General features: G+C 40.8%; 2 protein-coding genes across 2 annotated transcripts in view; one reads left to right on the plus strand and one right to left on the minus strand.

The window, feature by feature from the left end:
* Positions 1–1,151: 1,151 nt before the first annotated feature.
* RIOK2 (RIO kinase 2) lies at positions 1,152–17,265 on the minus strand. The gene is made up of 10 exons (XM_044446608.1): positions 17,096–17,265; positions 14,106–14,244; positions 13,606–13,722; positions 11,935–12,107; positions 10,263–10,351; positions 7,825–8,016; positions 7,521–7,613; positions 5,986–6,492; positions 4,441–4,537; positions 1,152–1,469 (listed from the first exon to the last, which is right to left on the minus strand). Exons 1-10 carry the CDS (start codon positions 17,159–17,161, stop codon positions 1,308–1,310), a joined length of 1,635 nt encoding a protein of 544 aa, XP_044302543.1. The 5' UTR covers positions 17,162–17,265; the 3' UTR covers positions 1,152–1,307.
* Positions 17,266–17,605: 340 nt separating this feature from the next.
* LOC123031315 overlaps positions 17,606–21,415 on the plus strand; it is an 89,264-nt gene continuing 85,454 nt past the window's right edge. The window contains exon 1 of the mRNA XM_044446145.1: positions 17,606–17,667. Within this exon, the coding sequence (XP_044302080.1) occupies positions 17,614–17,667 (54 nt within the window). The 5' untranslated portion in view covers positions 17,606–17,613. The remainder of the gene's footprint in view (positions 17,668–21,415) is intronic.

Here is a 21,415-nt window from a genome sequence, read left to right on the forward strand (position 1 = left end):
TCAGCATAACAACTATTTGATTTGTCAAAAAATTGCATATGCTTTAAAACCACAATACTTCAGCCAAATGCCACAGAATTTTCACTCTTCTGTAAAAGGCCATCTAGTGAAATTGTTGAATGGCTATCAGCAAAATTTATTAGCAGTTGCACAGACCTGCTCAGAAATGGAGTGCCAGCAAGGCCTGTGCAAGATCATTTTTATTACTTGTCAGCTTGGGCAGGATTTATACCTAGAACCTTGGAGGTATGCAGAAAAATGGAATCAGAGCTTCTGGGTTCAAAGCTTTGCTATTCATGAAAGATTTGCTAGCCTTTATTCAAGTTTAGAAATCAAAATACTGCTGAATGTGTTAGATCAACTACTTCAAGGGCTTAAAGCACATTAGTCATTGGGAAGTCAATAGGACTAAGTAGTAATTAATTTAACTGAGTTGTCGATTAAAGTATCAGCCTAAAGTGGCTTGCGCCTGTGGGTATGAACCAGCCTTAGACCCTTCCTCAAAAACACCTTTATAGCTTCATCCGATGCATAATTGCATTTTAGTGGATTTTAAGCTTTATACCTACTTGGACACATGTCCCACTGTGTTCAGTGTAGATTACTCCCTAAAAGTGTGCACAGGATTGTAGCCTTATTTGGACATTTAGAAGTAGAGTTCTATGCACACTTTCTAGGAAGCAAACAACATTGCTTTATATGCATAGGGTTGGGCTGGAATCTGTTAGAGGTGCGTATAAACTAAATTCTATGTTTAGTTTCTCAGGCAATCATGCATTTCTCAAGTAGTACCATGTCAAATTATGCTGATGAATCCCCTTTTAAGGCCAGAAGGAAACAAGAAACTATCATTTCAGCTTGCCAGCTTGCTCTGCAGGGAATTAGTTTGGCTATACAGTGGGTCAGTGTAAAGAATAGGATTTTGCTGTTGACCCACCACCTCTTTGTGATAGGAACAACAAGAGGACCTAGTAAGCTGGGACCCGTGGCTTGCTGTTAACACTCAGGGATGTATACAAGCAGCCTGCAACAGAAGCGTGAAACCCACCATCCGAAGTAAAAGAAGTCTCACTGGGCATACCCAATTCTTAGCATAGCAGGACATGCCTCAAGCAGGCCCATGAAACCCATTCTCTCTGCAGTCCATTTAATCCATTTCATTTTAAATTTAATCACTGTATGTAGCTTTGCACCATAATTGGGTTTACAATGTAAGGAACAGAGTTGACATTTCAGTTAAACAGGAAGCCATTTCTTTCAGTGATTTGTGGGGCTCAGAGAAAGAAGGAAAATATTTCTGTAGGATGTCAGCCCCAGAAGTTAGCCGCATCCAAACTTGACTTGATATTATGCATGTGTTCTCGCCGTTGTTTAGTGTAAACATTCGCTTCTCCTTTCTGCAGCCGCCTTCTGAGAGATGCTTTTTGCTGTTTGGTCAGCTGACGCTTTATCTTCTGTTTTACCAGTTCCTATAAGGCAGTGTTAAAATACCAGACTTTAGTCTTATTTGCAAGTCACATGACATTTGTAGCACAGGAGTACTCAAAATGTACTTTATACAGCAGTTACACCTCACAAAAGATTTTCACAATTTAGCAAACTTTAACCAAAAATAGTCTTTTTCTAACTAATGAACAATAATTTGTATTTCTTGATGTCTCTGAGTAGATAAGTTGGAAAGGGTTAGAAAACTGGTTAGGGTACTCACAAAATGTAGGGAAGGTATGCAAAACCGAAAAGATCACATTTAGAAATATTTTAGCAGCCTTTAGGCACAATCCTAGGGAAAAAAGGGCCTAAACTGGCTGGGATATACTGGGAGTTGCAGGCCTTTTTCTGTTTAAACTTGCACAGGATTGTTCCTTTTGACTGAGCCTGGAAGAATATTATTCCCCCTTGTGGCTGAGACTAGTAACGGTTTGCTGACAAATACACAGATATGCTTGTTCCTGAACTGTCCAGAATGTGGTGCAGTGATAAGAGTACTGGATTTGACCAGAGCCAACTCAATTCAAATCCCCACTCAGTCGGCCAGCTTTGCTGGGTGATCTTGGGCCCCTCGCTTTCTTGCAGCTGGACTACCTCATGGGATCACTGTAAAGTAGGTCAGTCCCTACTGACAGTGGATTTGGGCAACTTGGTGGAAAAATGGGATGCTGAAAAAGCAGCAAGCCAGCTTTTATCAGTCACTGATGCAGACTGAGGTTAAATGCAAGTGATTCAGCTGTGAGTGGGACTCATATTAAGAATGGCCAGTCCATTATAGGCCAGTCAACCTAGAGGAAGCTGACTGCTTTGATGGTCATGGTTGTCATCATCGTCGTTGTCCTCATCATAATCAAAATAATGTTCATTTATACAGGAAGTCCCTTACATACAAATGAGTTCTGTTCTGACAGCGCATTCGTTAAGTCCAATTTGTTCATAAGTTCAACAAAGTTAGCCTAGGTACTCAACAAACACAATTGGCTATATAGTACTACTGTACTGTAGGTTTATAACGACATTGGAGGACTTTCAAAAGTTATACTTCCAGGTATGTGGAAGTGCAGCCATGTTGTTTGTCTGATGGGTTCTTCCTTGTATGGTGTCAGTTAGGTTGGTGCAACCTGCGTTACGCTTTGCTGGACTCACCACTCTCAATTATTACAGTGAAGTACGCAAAAGCACATTCACATCTTTGAAAGTTCACAACTTGAAGGTTCATATATAGGGGACTTCCAGTACTCTGTTATGGATCCTCAGACTCAACAGATGGGTTAAGAGTAGTCATAAAAAGGGCCCAATATCCCTGGGTAAAATGCAGTTAAAGGCAAAGTGCTCATGCACAGAAGACCACCCTAGGGGGTTAGCCATAGAAACACAGTCAGAAGGGCTCTCCTGGGCCATCTAGTCTGACCTCCGGCTCCAGCTGGCTCCACTCATGACATGCCTACCATGTGTGTGTCCATGATGAGGAATAGTGCATGGAAGGGAGAATTTGGTGAGGTGCTTGACTGTGCTCTCTTCTTCTACTCTATTCTAAAAGCAGAGCTCTCCTTGAAAGAGAGCTTCAAGAGGCTACATTTTTAAAGCATGAACAAGCATAAGTGAGTGGTATGTTGCCAGTGCCTGTGGAATTTAGAGCCTTTAGATACAATTAGAATTCCTTTGCTCCCCACTGTCCACATTTTTGCTGCTCATTTTCCTATACAACAGCAGCAGAGGTTACCACTAACTTGCTTTCTGTCTCAAAAATGGACCAAAAGATTCCCTCCTTTTGGTCACTCCAGCAGCAGTTTACTAGGAATGTAAAGAATTCAGAAGACAAAGAAAGCATTGTTTTTGTTCCATCCCTTTTGTCAGCAAATCCCTGGACCCCAGGAGTGGAATTACTTGGCCTTTCAAACTGTATGCTTAGGAGAGTTTAAAATACTGCTTCCAGCTGGTAATGAAAGAAGAGCACAGACCCCTTTGTCAGCCAGACTGCTCTCCATCCAATTGAGTGTCATGTTGGGCACCCATCAGAACAAAGGAACAGACAATTTCACCTCCAACGCATGCAAGAATGTGCTGGACCCTTTTGCTTGGATTTACGATCTTGAATTGTAACTTTAATCCAGCTTGGAAAAAAACATCATCAACATTCTGACCTTTTTCTAGGCATTTCTGCCATTAAAATATTTAAATTGCACTGATAGATAGAAATTAACAAATAGCTAAGCTGCTCTATTGTTAAAAAACAAAATGAAATATGAATCCACACAGCCTATACTTTCTCTAATCTCTGTATTCTTCACTGCCCCAAGCTACCCTTTAAGTTATATAGCCACTTGGAGGCACTCTAGTATAAATAAAAACAGCTACAGTTTAGCAAAGACATACAGAAAATTGAAATGAAGCATCTGTAGCAGTAACTAATAAGTCTTCAGCATGCCTGGGGATCTATATTTCCCTTGATTGTTCAAAGTATACCAAGTAAGCTGGGTAAGCAGGAAATTTAATCAGAATCTGGCATAAAATTGGCATCATGACATTATGCAATATGTATATTTTTCTGGAGAAAGAGAACATTAATGAATATTTTAAAAACAACTTTAACGCTGACAACCTTAATGACCTTCAAAGATAACTACAACTGCTCATTATCTCAAACTGCTAGGTTCAGGCTTTCAGAAAAGATAACTGAAATAGATTCAATTAGAAGGCAGATCAGTTTTGCAAGCTTTAAAATAATTATAATTAAGATTTTAGTGATCCTCAATCATTTAGTCTTGAGAATAAAGAAATGTAATACTTTGCAGTATTCAGTATATGTTCCAAGTATCTGCTTTCTTTTATCACCTGCACTGATCAATATCAGACTATTTTCAAAAGACACACTGAAAACATACCAAAAATTTAAGATATACTGCACAAATTCCACTGAACTGTGACTAAAAGGCATTATGTAAGGCTTACTGGAGGAATTGTTGAACGGCTTCCAGCACTGCTTACTGAAGTTACACTAGTAGTCCTTGTCCTGTGATCATTGATATGAAAAAGGGTCCCTTCATCTCTGCAATACAGAAATTATGATTTTAGTCAGCTACATTTAATTCAAATATTACTAATCATTTCTTCCAAAACAAGAAGTGAACCAGTGTGGTGCAATGGTTGGAGTGTTGCAATGTGACTCAGGAGACCAGGTTCCAGTCCTCAATCAGTCATGAAGCTCACTGGGTGTATTTGGAGACCATTTATTGAGCATGTCTTAATAAAAGGGAAGGGGTGTGAACCATCACAAGAGTCAATGTAGTTCTGGAAGGGGAGCGGGAGTGGAGTAACCTGAATGAATAAATGATCATACATTAAGTAGAATGATTTGTTGGTCCTGGTGGAAGTAGCACTGTCATTATTGTATTGTTTAATTAAGTTTGTTATTATTTTATTAACTGTATTGTTTAATTAATGATTTCTTTAAACAATTAAAAAGCTCACTGGGTGACGTTAGGCCCATTACTGACTCCCAACCTAACTGGAATGTTGGGACAATAAAAGAGAATGCTGTCTGGGGTTCTTTGCAAGGGGGAAAAACAGGACAGAAATGCAATAATAGATGAGAAAAAATCAGTTGGGACATTTACATGTAGCAATTTCATCAAAACAATAGTAGCCCTTGGGCAGAATCCACCAGGAAATAAACTCATACAAAACTTACTGAAATGAATGGGAGTGACCTGATAGCCATTCAATTCTCTTCCAAGATAACCCTTTAGTTTATTGGAGCATCACTGACTCAAAAGGTGCTTTTGAACAGTTACTGATTGCAAGATGGCAGAAAGATTGACATATACTGACACCTTCACTCATGCTTACTCTCCGCCTTTGTCTGTCATGCCTTGCATGTCTTCAACCCCAGTGCAGGCAACATTAGATTTTGGCAGCCCCCTTTGTCAAGTCAGGTTTTCTATATCAGAAGCAAATGTATAATTTCATTAAAGAAGATGCAGGCTGAGCTAGGTGGTGAATATCTAGCTATTTGGTGAAGTTGGCAACAGATTTCTTTGTGGACAGAACTGACAGAGACCAAACAGTATCTACAATCAGCAATTCAGCAGAGTTGGTGCAACATGTTATAATAAATAATTCATGCTCAATTAGCAGAAATAATCATATGTGCAAATGTACACTATTATAAAACGGCCAAGAAATATGAATGTAAGGGCTGCACAATTTTAGTATTTCTCCCAGAGTAATGTATTTTTCACCAGTCATGAATCAGTGTGCAACTGGGATAACATGTTTTTGTAGTGCTAGTCAGTCACTGAATACTAGATCAGAAGAAAATCAATTTCATTACCCATTCTAACATTTCAAAGAAAGCTTTGAATGAGAAATATGAAACAAAATATGCCTACCACTTGAAAGGGGATCATGTTTTGGTAAGAGAAAACAAAAAAAAATACATGTAAAGCCTCTGAATGATGCAATGTAATGTAATCTATATTGCATTTAGATCTATACCTGAAAGGCTTGAATTTTCTGTTCAGAGTTGACAAGTCAACCAGATCAGGGCATTCGTCATATTCTTTGTCAACAGGCTCTTCTCCTTGACCTGGCTGATCTTCAATTTTAGTGCATTTTTCAATTTTCCCTTTGTTCTCAGAAGAATCAGTTGCAGTGGTTTCTGCATCAGCCCCAGCTCCAGCAGCAGCAATTTCCTCTTCAACTTGTTCTAAAGCACAGCTGAACTCCTGCAAATCTAACTCTTCTTCACTTTCATCATCATCATCATCTTCTTCACTAGTTGGCACCAAATTTTTTTCTACCTCCTCTGTAAGGTCCCCATCCATCTTTTGGTCTGTGTCACTACATCGTGCTATTCCCTCTGCAATACCTTGTGTGCTGGGTGAAAACTCAGTTTGATGACCCTCATCATGAGGGCAAGCTGGATGAAGAAGTTCATCATCTTCTTGCATTTCTTTGGTGTATCCGCTGGCTGCAATTTCAACATCAAGAGAACACTCCCTCCTTGGCAATGTAGAAAAATATAAAGTTATTAATTATCCATTTATAGTGACTAAACTTAGAACAAAGCTGTTCTTCTAAATATGGGCTGAGCAACTTAAGGCCCTTTAGACGTTTGGGTCTGTAAGACCCATTATCCTTCATCAGTGGCTATGCTGGCTAGGGCTGAGCCTGATGGGAGTTGTAGGTCAAAGCCTCTGGAGTGCCAAAAGTTGCCCACTCCTACTCTAAATTACTGTTGTCTCATGTAAAGCAGGGCAGTGTGACCCAAAAGGATGAAAAAGGGAAGCAGAGAACAGAAGAACTGGGATCCTGAGATGGGGTTTTGAAGTAGTTTGGTTCTGGGATCTACTAAAAAGTGTAGCTGCCTGTTTTAAATAAGCTCATTTAAAAAAATAGGGGTGGGGAAGCATGGTCAATATTTGAAGAGGTTGGATATTGACTGGAAAGAAGAACTGTGAAAAGGTTTCTGTAGCAATTGTCTATAAAATGTGTATGTTAGGATAACTGGCATGTAAAACTATAATATAGATTGTTTTAAAGTTGCAGATTGATGTAGAATTGGATAGAACAGTTAAGAAACAGTTTCATGACTCAGTATTCGCCAAAGTGAGGTCGAGACTTTCAGAACTCAACTTCCATCATTCTCAGCCAGCGTAACCAATGGGCAGAAGTTCTGGGAGTTGTAATGCAACACTTCTGGATGACAGATGGCTGGTACAGACTGACAGCAAAAGTTTATCTCAGCTCCTATTTCTAAAAAGTGACTTAGTATTTGCAAGAGGAATATGATGTGCAGTTCAGCCCTGCAATAGATGTAGTCAATTAATGGAACTGTGGTAGCAAAAAGCATGCGACTGCACGTTGTAGAAGGCATGGCCAGGAACTTGTGGCTCTGCCAATGGAACCATGGCCTGGTTCAGACTTATCTTTCAGTATTGCAAATGATGTTCTGGGAGCAATTGGAATGGTGGAGGAGGAACTTGAAGTGTGCAACTACTCTTTCTTTTTAAATATGATATACATCTTACGCAATATCCTTGAATGTTGGATAGAGCTCGCTTTCATAGCTGAAGCGCTTCATGAAGAAATCACGAATGCATTTCACGTCTCTGTCAAAATACCTGAACCAAAAAGCAAACCATTATATAAATTAATTAACATTTATAGTATGAAATTGCAAATACATCATTAGTACAGTTTCATCAACATGCAGACATAAATTCAGTTAAATACTATATTTGGGCTCTCTGCAGAAGTAGCAGTTGACAATTCCAGCTAACATCATCATCAAATGACCATAATTTGATAAATGAACAGAGGCTCTTCACATACCATTCAGCATTTGGGTGAGAGGTTGACACCATTTGTGGAAAATCAATCATTGTGATCCTGTCTTCATTATCCAACATGAGATTGAATTCATTGAAATCACCATGGATCAAACCATGGTTCGCAAGTTTTACAATTAAGTCCATTAATTCATTATATAGTGAGGCAGGGTCTTCGAGGTGATGCACTTGACACCTAGGTGATAAAACAAGAACCATAGCACTGAAGCCCAAATTCAACTATAAGCTAAACTTTGTGAAAAACAGCCAGTGTGATTCACCGAGTAGCCCAAAGAATTTGCTTATGTCACTAGTAGCCATTTAGGAAGTGATAAAGTGGAGTGCTGCCCCACATCTGCTCTTCTTCTTTCTAGAAAAAGAGACTGATAGCGTATAGCCTATTGTAAGAGCAACTGGGTTGCTGTTCATTACTGCACCCCAGAACATACATGAATAAGATGTCCTGATTTTACAGCTACTCCTAGTAATTTCAAGTCAGCTGGAAAAAAATTCTATGTTCAGCAAATTTTCAGTCTAGCTCAGTTTATCAGAATTAGTGTGCTCAAGGCACAGATAATGCAAGTTCTTTCCTTTTGAACATACATCAGTTTCAGTCATCAGTATTTCCCAACTAGTATGGTTTCAGAGCATCTTGGTTCCTGAACAAGCATAGAAGGTATAAGACTTGCTAAAGAAATGTAGTTTATTGGATGAGCCACAATATAAATCCCAAATAGATTTCTGACCTTGGGTTTCCCATTGAATAGTGCTAAACAGAAGATGAAAAAAGGAAAAAGAATATTTCTTTAACGAATCATGGATAAGACTCATTTAATAGGCTCACAAAACAGCGCTTCCTCAGAACCACACAAAGTATTACTTGTTGAAGGAACTGATATACAGTGTGAAAAATGTGCACTACCATCACACAGATAGAGTAACATGCAGTGTCACTTCTCAAAGCTAATGAATTTATGCATCATCTAAAACATTACACAAAGTACACTTCCCCTGATATTGTAAAATGCTGCACAGACTTGTATATTACTAAAGTTTAGTGCTCATATTTATGCCAGTGTCTAAGGAATACCTGAAGAACTATCACTGGCAAACTTGATTTAAATCAATGTTTTAAACTAGGAGTTTCTTGTGGTGATTTTAATAGCCTTGATTTAAATAAATCCTCCCTGGCGAGACAGAATACCCTAAAAATATTTTTAATTCCTACTGTTGTTATGTTGCACATACATCTTGAACAAATTTTATTTGAAATAATTAACTGCTTCTTTAAGGACTTTTCTCCAGCAGTTGCTTTAGTACAACATCTAGCTCTATACTTGAAATGTAATGAACATTTCTTTCAGAGTTCTCAGTCTCTGCTGTTGCTCAGTAACATTAGTGTGTAATCACAACTTAATGCAATTCATTCCAAGCAAATTAGATTTTGTGAGTTATCATCTGTATTACTTAAGTTATAGAAGGAAGAAAAGTTTTTTTGAGCTCTCTCTCTCTCTCTCTCACACACGCACACCTATATATACAGAGAGAGTGTGCAAGTGAGTGAGGGAGAGGCTGTTTCATACCAAAGTCAGACCAATGGTCTATGTAACATCATATTGTCAACCATAGTCATCTCATAGTCTTTCATGCAGTATGGACTATGGTACCCAAGTATCCCTCATCAACTTGCAGTATGCTTGATCAAAGAGCTACAGGTCCACAAAGATTTATCTGGCCCACTAGAACTCACTGCTTTATAAAAGCTAAAAAGCCAATGTTTTGTCATGTGCTGGGCATCAGGCTCAGAATAAGAAGACTGGGGCTCAGATTCCTATTCAGCTATAAAGTAAAATGGGTGATCTCTGGTAAGTCACTATCCCTTAGCTTAACTTACCATACAGGATATAATGTAAAATGGTGAAATATCTATATTATTATTGCTATATTATATTTACTATATGTATGCTCCACTTTCTTTCTCTTGCAAGGAACCCAATGTGGCTTACAAGGTCTTCCTGCTCTCCATTTTATCTTCACAACAACAACTCTTTTAAGGCCGAGAATCTAAGAATGGGCCAATGTTACCCAGTGGGCTTCATTGCTGAGTGGGGATTATAGCCTGGACACGCTAGCCACTATGTCACACTGAACATACACCCATACACACACCCACACCCACACACAAACACACTTTAGAAGATGGCTGTCATAAAATATTTATTTGCACTAGATCAGGGCAGGCAGCCCACCCTTAATTACACCAACTTATACTAAGGCATATCCTTTCTGACTCCAAAATGGCAGCTACTCTTGCCTTTCTATTGCTTTGGCCAAGCATCAACTTCTGGCAGCCTTATAGATTTACTACTACTGAAGTACCCTAAGCTAATTTGCTTTTGGAAATAACAATTTTATCTGTGTGATGCGTGCACTAATACTTACAGTGGATAGCCATTGACAAGTTCCATCACTACAGCATGTCTATTGTAGTCATACGGTTTTGGCACAGGAAATTTTCTGTCATGCAAACACTGATCAAAAACAAAAGCCCAGAGTTAACACCTTAAAAACAGAGTAAAATTTCTGTTTGAAGCGAGTACTAATTTAAGTACAAATTAATCTTCCAGGATGTTAATATAATCACTTTGATAGTATGAATACAGATTGCAAGTTAAAGATACAAATAGAATAACTTTCTGTAAACAAACTTACACCATCCCATCATAGTAGGAGGCAATAAGAACGCTGGCTTATACTACCTGTTTGTGAAAGTGGTTAATTACCTAGATATTTCTAAGCTCTGCAACTGATAGTCAAAGGAACACTACTTTCTAACATAGAGGCTTCATTCAGCTATCATGACTAGCGAGTATGTAAGCAAAAGATCTAGTGTCATATCAAAGGAAAACAAGTCTCTACCAATACAGGCCTATCATGTTTCCTTCTGCCTTTATATATATAAACTAAATAGTCCCCAAACCCTCTTCTCATAGGAAAGGTGCTTTAGCCTCTTGACCATTGTGGTTGCCCTTTCCTGAACCTTTTCCAGTTCTTGAAGTGGGGACTATAGCCTGGATCTGTTGAACCCTAGCTCCACACTCTAGCACATGGGTCCTCAGACTATGGCCTGGGGGCCAGATCCGGCCCGCCATCCCCATTTGGACCCACTGCACATGCGCCTGTGCCCACGCATGCACCCTGTGCCGCCCACCTTGCCCCACGTGCAGGGAGGCAGCGGTTTGTTTGCTCAGAGAAAACCATCTCACAGCGAGCAAGCCGCTCCCTCGTGCGTCGGCCTTGCGGAGCGTGCCTTCCCCCGCCTGGGCCTTGCCTCAACTTGCCTCGCCACGCGCCCTGCCCCTGCCCCAGCGCGCGCACCCGCCACCCCCGCCCTGCGCGCTCTGCCGGCTCCACCTTGCTGGCCTATTCCCAGCACTGGCAGCTTTCAACTGGCCCCCTGGTGAAAAAGTTTGAGGACCCCTGCTCTAGCCACTAGGAAGCTGAAGGGTACTCTATTGTTTTCCATACCACCAATGGTAAAGTGGTAATTCTGAGTCTGGACAACCAAGGAAGCTATGGTGAAGCATGAACACTTAGGAAAAGACCGTTGAGTCTCTCTGTAGTTTCAGAAAACTAACCCTACCAAGCAGAAGCTCTGGAATGGGTACAGGCAACTCAACCCACAGTGGTAAGATTTCACCATGGCTTCTTATGCCTTGTGAACCTTCACACTGACTTTTCCACTGAGCTGGCTTTCACTTTGAGAATTAAAAGGAGATCATGGATGGCCAAAAGAGACTGGGTAGACACTGTCATACAGTCAGATTTTCTGTCCCATAAAGGGAGTTTCCTTTTCCCCATTTGCCCTGGAAGCCTTTTGCACTGCCTCCCATCTGCTCCAGAAGATTCACCAGTCAGAAGGACACCATATGATGCAAGCCTTAGAGAAGAAATAACTTGTTGGCTATGCAAGGGACAAACGATTACTGGTTAATTTCATAATCTTTATTTGTTAGAAGCAAATTATAGGAAGCTACTGTAAACCTTTTTGTCCCCTCTAGTTCAAACCTAGTCAATTTGGGGCAGAATCAAAAGAACCATAAACCAATGCTACCTTCATATAGGCAAATTCCTTCATTGCAGCAAGACGTGACAGATAGAGCCATGACATCTTGCGCCTGTGTTTATGGTAATCACGCTTGTTCTTTAAATTCCGAAAAGATGTTCTCCCAAGCCTATGCAACTTTAATGCAAGTTGCTCTTCTTCATTTGCAACAATATAAATATCTATAAAACATGACATTTTTAATTAGAATAATACTAAAAAGGCAATTTTAGCATTCTGCAGCACCTGCTTAATAGGCAAAGAAATCTTAAAATGGTACATATTTTTATGAACAGATATTATAATATTAATATTCTTCAAGTTCAGCTTCACTGATTGCAATGCTCAGATTATCTGGATATTGGTTACTAGTAAGCAGACCCACCAAACTGATAGCAGTCTTTAGAAATGTGTAAATACTGAGTGATCATGAACATTATATTTGTAGAATACACAGATGCTTTTCAAAAGCCTAATAATACCTAGAAGAGCTTGTGGAGTGGCACTTGTCCTGTTCCTTTTATTGTTCTCATTAGCTACATCATGGAAGGTCTGGGTACAATGCTATACACAGTGACCTCACAGTAAGTCCCACTGAAGTCAGTGAGGCCTGCTTTTCAAAAGCCACATATATGATTATACATTGTTAGTATCTGGTTTGGTTTTGTTTCTCCCTGTCTGGATGCTGTTTTTATTTTAATCCATTTTCCCTGAAGATCATCTGCAATGGGCCAGAGATGCCAACATTTAAAATTTAGAGAGTGCAAAAGTTGGCTTGAAACTCAATATTAAGAAAACTAAGATCATGGCATCCGGTCCTATCACTTCCTGGCAAATAGATGGGGAAGAAATGGAGGTAGTGACAGATTTTATTTTCCTGGGCTCCAAGATGGGGACTGCAGCCAAGAAATTAAAAGATGCTTGCTCCTGGGGAGGAAAACTATGGCAAATCTAGACAGCATACTAAAAAGCAGAGACATCACCCTGCTAACAAAAGTGCGTATAGTCAAGGCTATGGTTTTTCCAGTTGCAATGTATGGTTGTGAAAGCTGGACCATAAGGAAGGCTGAGCACCGAAGGATTGAGGCCTTTGAACTGTGGTGCTGGAGGAGACTCCTGTGAGTCCCTTGGACCGCAAGGAGATCAACCCAGTCAGTCTTATAGGAGATCAACCCTGACTGCTCTTTAGAAGGTCAGATATCGAAGATGAAACTCAAATACTTTGGCCACCTAATGAGAAGGAAGGACTCCCTGGAGAAGAGCCTAATGCTGGGAACAATAGATGGCAAAAGAAGAAGGGGACGGCAGAGGATGAGATGGCTAGATGGAGTCACTGAAGCAGCTGGTGTGAGCTTAAGTGGACTCTGGGAGATGGTGGAGGACAGGAAGGCCTGGAGGAATGTTATCCATGGGGTCGCGATGGGTCAGATGTGACTTCGCGACTAACAACAACAACAACAAAGATTTAGAGTCTGTCTTGGGCACAATTTTGTGAACATGTGGATGAATACTCTTTACTTCCCACAGAGCTTCAAGTATGGGGCTCTGTATGAATAAAAAAAATTAAACAAAAAGTAAAATACCTTTTCAATATATTAATCTTTTTAAATGTCATATTTCTAAAATAAGTGCTACATTTTATTACCTTAAAAGAACAAAAAAAATTGTCTCTATAAATACCTGATTCTTTTCCAACACCCATCTGGTTTCCAACAGAACAAATAACTTGTCGAGAAGAAAGTGTTTTCAAGGCAAGGTAATCATATCCTCCATTAGTTAATCGATAGCCTTGGACAGCTAAAAGTTAAAATAAGTGCAATATATGAAAAGTTATTAGTAGGTGTGCATCATTATGGAAAAAGTCCTTTTAAATAACTGAAATATATTAAAGTCATTTGTCCTGTAGAGCAAAGGAATCTTAACATCTTGCAAATGATCCAAGTAATTCATATTGTGCAAAGTACAGAGATTTTGTATTCTGTACAACCACTTTATATTAAAGGTAAGTACCAAAGGGAAGGCTGAAAAGGCTTAAACAAGGTAATGTGAAGTATCTCAAGCAGGTGAAAAAACATATCATGTACTGGTGGGTTCTAGTTTTCAACACCTCCATTTATTAAAAAAAAAATCTAACATCATTAGTTATTGTTTGGAGGCCAATGCAAGCTATTTATACTCACTTTTAGTTTGCTCATAAGCCAAGAGCCTGTGCTTTGCTAATTCTCGCAGAATTTTGCTACATCCCCCATGTTTGAGACTGGCAATGGAAGCAATCAAGCTGGCAGGGACTATTTCATGATTCTTCATGCCCATTTCCACCTGTAACAGTGACATAAATATGAGAAATACTATATTTTTAAAGAAACATGGTCTCCTACATCATGCATGCTTTTCCAACTAAAATGTCTTTTCCCTTTCCAATATGGTCACTTGAGTTTTAAAATATTGGCTAATGTCCTCACAGCATGCAGACATGCTTGATATTCAAATAAACAGAATAAATTCTATACAGTTCTTAGAAGTCTTGACAACTCAAGTGTAGCTCATTTCTGTTAAAACTAATGTTTTTTGGTTAAAGTTCAGACCACACTCCGAAAGGACTACCTAACTGGCCAAATGTTTACATTGCATCATTATAGTGCTTACTTTTCACAGGTTTCTGAGTACAGTAAAACTAAGGACAAGTTCCAACGGCAAGCTACAGCAGGACCTTGGCCACTCTATCATCCTCAGATCCAATTATAGCATCCCTTCCACCTGACCTCTCATTGAAACACAGACATGATTGCATACTATTGCATTTTGTAGCTATAAAGACCATCAAAGAATTTCTGGATTAGAGAACGTTGCTGATGGACTGCAGGAATGCTGTGGACCTTGACTTCAGCAAAGCTGTTGACAAAGTGACCCATGATATCCTGATTAGCAAGCTAGCTAAAAGTGGGATAGATGGAATAACAATCAGGTGGATCCTCAGTTGGCTTCAGAATCAAAGAGTGCTCATCAGTGGCACCTCCTCAAATTGGGGAGAGCAAACAAGTGGGATACCTCAGGGTTCAGTCATGGGTCCAGTGCTCTTCAACATTTTAATTAATGGTTTGGATGAGGAAGTGCAGAGAATATAAAATTTGCAGGTAGCAAAAAACTGGGTGGGATAGCAAATACCCTGGCACAGAGAAACAAGATTCAAGGCCATGAAAACAACAGAATGAAAGTCAGTAGAGACAAATGCCAAGTTCTGCACCTGGGAAAAAGAAACCACATGCATAATTACCAAATGGGGAGTACTTGGCTCAAGAAAACTGCAAATGAGAAGGATCTTGGGATTGTTGAAGATCACAAGCTGAATATGAATCTGCAAATGCAAATGCTATTTTAGGCTGCATTAATAGAGTTATCACTTCCAAATTTAGTGAGAGCCAGTGTGGTGTAGTGGTTAAGAGCATGGGACTGGGACTCAGAGTATCTGGGTTCGAGTCCCCGCTCGGCCATGGAGCCAACTGGGTGACTTTGGGCCAGTCACAGTCTCTCAGCCCAACCTACCTCACAGGGTTGTTGTTGTGGGGGTAAGATGGAGGAGGAGAGATAATGTAAGCTGCCTTGAGCCCTTTGTAGGAAAAAGGCAGGATATAAATAAAAAAAAATACTAGTTCCCCTTTACTCAGCACTGGTTCAGCATCATCTGGTGCACTGGTGTTCAGTTTGGGACACCACAGTTTAAGAAAGATGCAGACAAACTGGAAAGGATTCAGAGGAAGACAGCAAGGATGATTCAGGGACTGGAAACAAAGCCTTGGGGTGAGTGATTGAAAGAACCGGGCATATTTAGTACTGAGAAGAGAAGACTGAGGGTAGATGTGATAGCACTCTTCAAGTACTTGAAAGGTCATAAATAGGACGGCCAGGATGTCTTTTCAGTCATTCCAGAGTAACAACATGGAATGATGGGCTCAAGTTACAGAAAACTAGGTTTCAATTGAACATCGGTTGGACTGTTGAGCATTTGGACAATGAAACCAATGACCTAGGGAGATTGTGGGCTCTCCCACACTAGAGACATTTAAGATGCAACTGGGCAGCCATCTGAGAGGGATGGTTTAACTTGGAGTCCTGCACTGAGCAGGGGTTGGACCCAATGGCCCTCTGGCTCCTTCCAACTCTACTATTCTATGATTATGATTCTATGAAGGTTGGAAACTCCAATCTGTTTCCTACACAATGCAGCAACAACTGCTTATTTACTGCTGTATTACACCTGGTAGAAGCTGCCTGGTGCTTTCGTGTGGCAAGCATGCTTTCCTCTTTGGGGAACTGCTTTTGAGGGTGGTTCAGAACTGCAGCTTGCACAGAACACAGCACCTTGGAACAGGGTATGTTGCCCCAGACACGAGCAGTGAATTGTTTGGGAATTCCAAAAAGTGACACACCAACTCCAGGTTTACTAAGATTATTTATTACTGCAATAATGTCCAAAGCTAGCTAGACTTCCAATACATTTAGCAACAAGCTACTTACACCACACAGCCAGGAAATCTGCAAGGTAGGATTCCAATCAGCTGGGTTTGCATAGTCAGCAGAATCCCCCTTAAAAACAGTCTGAACCAGGGCACAAAGGAAGTGGCTAGTTTATATAGATTACAAGTTTTTATTGACTAGGCTCAAGGCCATTGTAATTTCCATAACTCAATATCAACATAAACCAACTTAGAATACACATTTTAAATAAATGTGTTTTTTTCCTACTTAAAGTAGACACACTGAAATGGATGTTTAAATTAGACTAAAGTTGGAAGCAATCCTCTGTTCACATCCCTAACTTAACCTAAAACTATTTTCCTGGATTTACCTAACATTCCCCGGCCTCCTGACAGACAGACTTAGTACCATGTTGGAACATATTAACATTCTGTAACGTGTTTATGGTCAGCTTGTGACAATAAGGTAACTGAAATGGAAGACATCCTTAATTCGGAGGGCTGCTAGAGGACCTTCCTCTGTTTGAAAGTGTCCTTTTTCCGAAGGGTTGAACAACCCACGTGTCATATGAAAGATCGTGGGGTACAGAAACAGCCCAGACGTGGAGAGACCGAGCTGGAGCACACTCTTCATTAAACCCGGAGACGAGACACCGCACATGGTCCCAAGTCATCGACTGGCCATTGATCCTTACCGCAGTAAGTACCCGGAAGTGGTCCCGAGAAAGGTATCGGAGTAATGCGATGTTAAGCTTCCCCATGGTCTCGCCCAGATACACTCCGCCTCCACGCTGGAATTAAACCTGCCAGGGTCGCTCGACCCACCAAACGATTTCGGCTACTTGAGTTAGAACTTCCGTGCACGCATGCGCATTCCTGCGCACGCGCGACGCTCCTTACGTAAACCACCTCGTTTCAAAGGGAGGAATTGGGCCCTTCCTCATGTGGGATGCGTGCGTCAGGTCCTTGAAGCCGCATAAACGTCCGGACGATTGATTTTTCTAACTCGTACCGTTCCAGCTTTGTTCCAGGTCTACAATTCGATACTGTGTGTCTAATCGAGGGAAATAGTTCACTGTTCTAAGAAAGCTTTTCATCTCTTAGGTTCGTAGTGTTAGCTGCATGCTTCTGTCAGGATCCGTTACCTAGGAAACGCGTCGCGCGGGAGAGTGGCTCAAAACAAGACTCCGTGACGGGGGTTCACTCGAGAATCATGAGCGCCGGCGGCGATCGCCGCCCCGTCCCTCTGCCTCGAGCAGCAGCTAAGGTAGCGTCCGTGACGGTGGTTTTGGTTCTTGCAAGCGTTTGGTAGGGCGGGTAGTATGTGTCTTCCCTAACCCAGGTCTCTCCAGATGCGTTGGATTACAACTCCCATCATCCCCAGGCTGAGGATGATGGACGCTAAATTCCACGACGTCTGGAGGGCGCTGTGTTGGAGGAAGGTACTTCAGATAATTTTCAGTCATGAGTTCAGTCATGAGCTGTCCTTCTCTTGGCCAGCTTCCACAGCCGAGCCCTTCTTGTGATTTGCATACGGAGGAAACCCTTCTTCTGCTGTGACGGGGTCTTGCGCTTTGGAGGCAATGGAAGTGGGAAGGCAGGCTTCCGATGCAAGTTTGGACTGAAATCTGGCAAGGGGAAGGAGATTAAGTGCATGAAAGCAACGGTCAAGACAACGAGGATGATTTATCGTCCTTTGCAGGTTAAGCTCTCAGAGCAACGTACATAATAAAAGTAAACAACCAACCCTCTGGACCATCAATAAAAGCTAAACATAAAATACATCTAAACATTATTTATAAAAAAAACAACAATCCGGCATTTAAAGGAGATAAAGCAAAAATAAAGATGGAGCAAGGTGGAAGTTAGGTCTCAGCCCACAGAGATGCAGAGTTCTGGGGAAAGAAAAGAGGCTTTGAGCATGTGCTCTACCTTTTCATTCTGCCCCCTGCCCTGCCTATAGCATATTTCAGACTAGGATGTTAAGATCTTTCAGATCATCAATTATGTCTTCCACCTGGGCTGTTGCTTCAGAGTCTTAAATTCTAGAATCAGAGAGTGAAGGGGATCTTGCAGACCTTTCAGTGCTGGAATTCCAGCACCCCAGCTTGCGCATCTGAAGAGTTATTAGAGGTCTTCAGCCTCTTCCTGAAGATCTCCAATACAGCAGAGTTCAATGAGTTAGACTGTTGAATGGCTCTTGCCATTAAGAAGTTTCTTTTAAAGTTTCACTGAAATCTAGCCTCCAGTGACTTAAGCCAGTGTGACTGCCCTTTGGGTCAGCAGAGAGTAAGGCTTTGCCTTTTTCAGAGAGTTCTTCAGATATTTGAGGTCTGCTATCATGGCCCAACTTCCCTTGTCTTCTTTTCTCAAGGCTAAACATACCCAATTTTTTAAACTGTTCTTAATAGAATTTGTCTCTCATAACTGATCATCTTCACTGCTTTCATTTGAACTTGTACCAGTTTGTCTCTTTGTTGGGATGGGCAGAACTGGAAATGGAGCTGCTGAGAAAGGCTGAGTAGTACAAAATATGTGGATGTTGGTCTGAATTTTAAGTTTGTAAAATCTTGTACTACTGTGCTGCTTTCATCTTGTATAGATACTCTCTGTTGGCATTACAGTTCAAACCTAAACATGTTCAGCTAGACATAAGTTTTGTTGTGTTCAGTAGTATTTATTAGCAAATAAATAATTTCAGGATTTCAGGTAGAGTAGCAAGTCCTCTATTGGATAGTGTAGAAATGAAATCAATAATGTATGTTTGTTTATTGAAAATATTTACAGGCTCCCTTTCAAGGCAAAAATCCTCTGAAGGCAGCTTGCAGCATTAAAATGCATGTAATAAAAATATGGAACAGTCATAAAACACCAGAAATAAAATGTCATCTAAAACCTGCAATATAATTGCAGTTACAGATCATAGCAGTTCAAGAGAACATAACTAGGGAAAGGCCAGAGTAAACCACTAGGCTTTCAGGGCTTTCCGAAATGCCGGGATGGGCCTGGTGGACCCCCAGTGGCAACCCATTCTAGCTGTGTGGGGATACTATGGGAATATTCCTCTTCAGCTGAAATTTTAATCTTCCCATTTGAACTCCAGAGAATGGATCTAGCAACAGTAGCTTGGGAGCTTTTGTTGTTTCTATGCTCTTGAGAGCTTTTGTTGTACAGATTGACAAGGGGAATATTAAATGGCTGCAGAGAGAGTGTCTGCATGTGTTTCCCAAATAATGCAATTCTGTGGGTGCTGTAAAGAGTTCCTGCTGTCACAGTAGCAATATACATATTTCAACAGTCTTTGAATTTCAGATGTGTAATTTGATGGGCATGGTTTTTCTGATGTATTCCAATCTCAACACTGTGTTTGCAGAGCACAGAATCAGGTCTGTGGTTCACCTGGTAATGTTAAGATTGTGCTTAGTACTGCTTTTCAGGGATCATTGCAGTGGTAGGGCATATGATTTGCATGCAGAAGGTTTCGTATTCAGTCTTTAATAACTTTAGCTAAAGCATAAAGAGGTTGTGTGAAAGATCTCTGCCACAGATTATGGGAAATCATAGTCAATACTGAGATTGATGGAACAGTGGTTTGACCTGGAATATGGCAGTTTCTCTTCACTGTCCTGCCACAAATTCCTTTGTGAATTCTTGAGCCTCTGCTAGGAGATTACAAATGTTTTCAGCTATGTCACTAAGAACTCCTTAATCACATATATCAGGAATTAAGTCTGGAATTAGTTACAAATCTTATGCTGTGCCCTCTTCCAAATCAGGTAGTATTCCAAGAAATCCAGGGCCCTATGGTTTGACCATTTAGAACTAGAAATGGGAAAGTAGAATGGATACAGGGTCAGACCTGCTGCAGACCTCCAAAAAATCTACTCTAAATACATTGCTTACCTGCTGCTGCTTGCTTGCTTATTTATTTATTTACATATTTATATGCCACCTGCCAAAAGGCCTTGTTAAGGAGCTTGCAATCACATATTAAACATATTAAAGATCTATATAAATAACAACATGCTGCTGGTCAGTGGTCCCATTAGCCTTCTCCAATTTAGGGTCTTGTAGTTGTTTGGGGTACAGCTCTTAGCATGCCTCAGCTAGCCTTGTGGAAGATGAGTTACATTGTTCTGTTGGGTGAAGATACAGGTTCAGATACTGCTATGTACAGATTTTGCTATGTTTTTCTACAATGTTAGATCTTCCCAATTCAAATAGGTTTATGAAGAATGTCAGTAGCCATAGATAATGTATGAAGCAATGTCTGAAACAATTTTTAAATGTATGAAACAAATGAATTCTAGATGGCCTTGGTGGTAAGAGGAGGAAGCGTTGCTATTGTCTAAGATTAGGATTTGTTGTTTTTGAGGTTGCACTCTACAAAACTCCTTTGCGGGGAAAAGATTACCTGATTAGACCTCATTATTGTAGTTTTGTTTACTGATAATGTTTGTTGCTTCTCTAAATTTATTTATATAGAATGCAGTTATTCCGAACTGTATATAGCATGGGTCCTCAAACTACGGCCTGCGGGATGGATCCGGCCCGCCATGGCCATCCATCCGGCCCGTGCCACCGTTCGCCGCCCGTGCACACACTTGCTGCGTGGGCAGGGAGGTGGCAGCTTGCTCACTCGGAGATGGTTTTGGACTCACTGGGAGATCTCCGAGCGAGCCACCGCTGTGCGTGCCCAATGCCGCCTCCCGCTCGCCTGACAGCACCTCACTGGCCCACGCCCCCAGGCACCTCCAGCCTTTCAACTGGCTCCCTACTGAAAAAGTTTGAAGACCGCTGGTATATAGTTATGCATTTAAGATGCTGAATCATACCAGTCATCCATCCAGTTCAGTATCTTGTAGACACTGGTTGTTAGCCAGACATTCAAGAAAGCCTTCAGTAGGTCATGAAGCTAGCATTCATCCTCTTTTTACCTCATAACAAGTGGTATTCAGAGACAGATTGGTGCGGTTCCAGAAGTTTTCATCTGTGTAGCTTTTATATTCTTACAT

Source organism: Varanus komodoensis, unplaced genomic scaffold, assembly GCF_004798865.1.
Source record: "Varanus komodoensis strain SLA01 unplaced genomic scaffold, ASM479886v1 scaffold5, whole genome shotgun sequence".
Taxonomy (NCBI): domain Eukaryota; kingdom Metazoa; phylum Chordata; class Lepidosauria; order Squamata; family Varanidae; genus Varanus; species Varanus komodoensis.

What these genes read in the sequence shown, in the direction of transcription:
- RIOK2 (XM_044446608.1), bottom strand. Translation starts at nt 17,161, where the DNA reads ATGGGGAAGCTTAACATCGCATTACTCCGATACCTTTCTCGGGACCAC. An exon ending in AGGAATTTGCCTATATGAAG is followed by an intron (nt 10,352 to 11,934) that starts GTAGCATTGGTT and finishes GTTTTTGATCAG; the next exon opens with TGTTTGCATGACAGAAAATT. An exon ending in CTTGTCAATGGCTATCCACT is followed by an intron (nt 8,017 to 10,262) that starts GTAAGTATTAGT and finishes TTTATCACCTAG; the next exon opens with GTGTCAAGTGCATCACCTCG.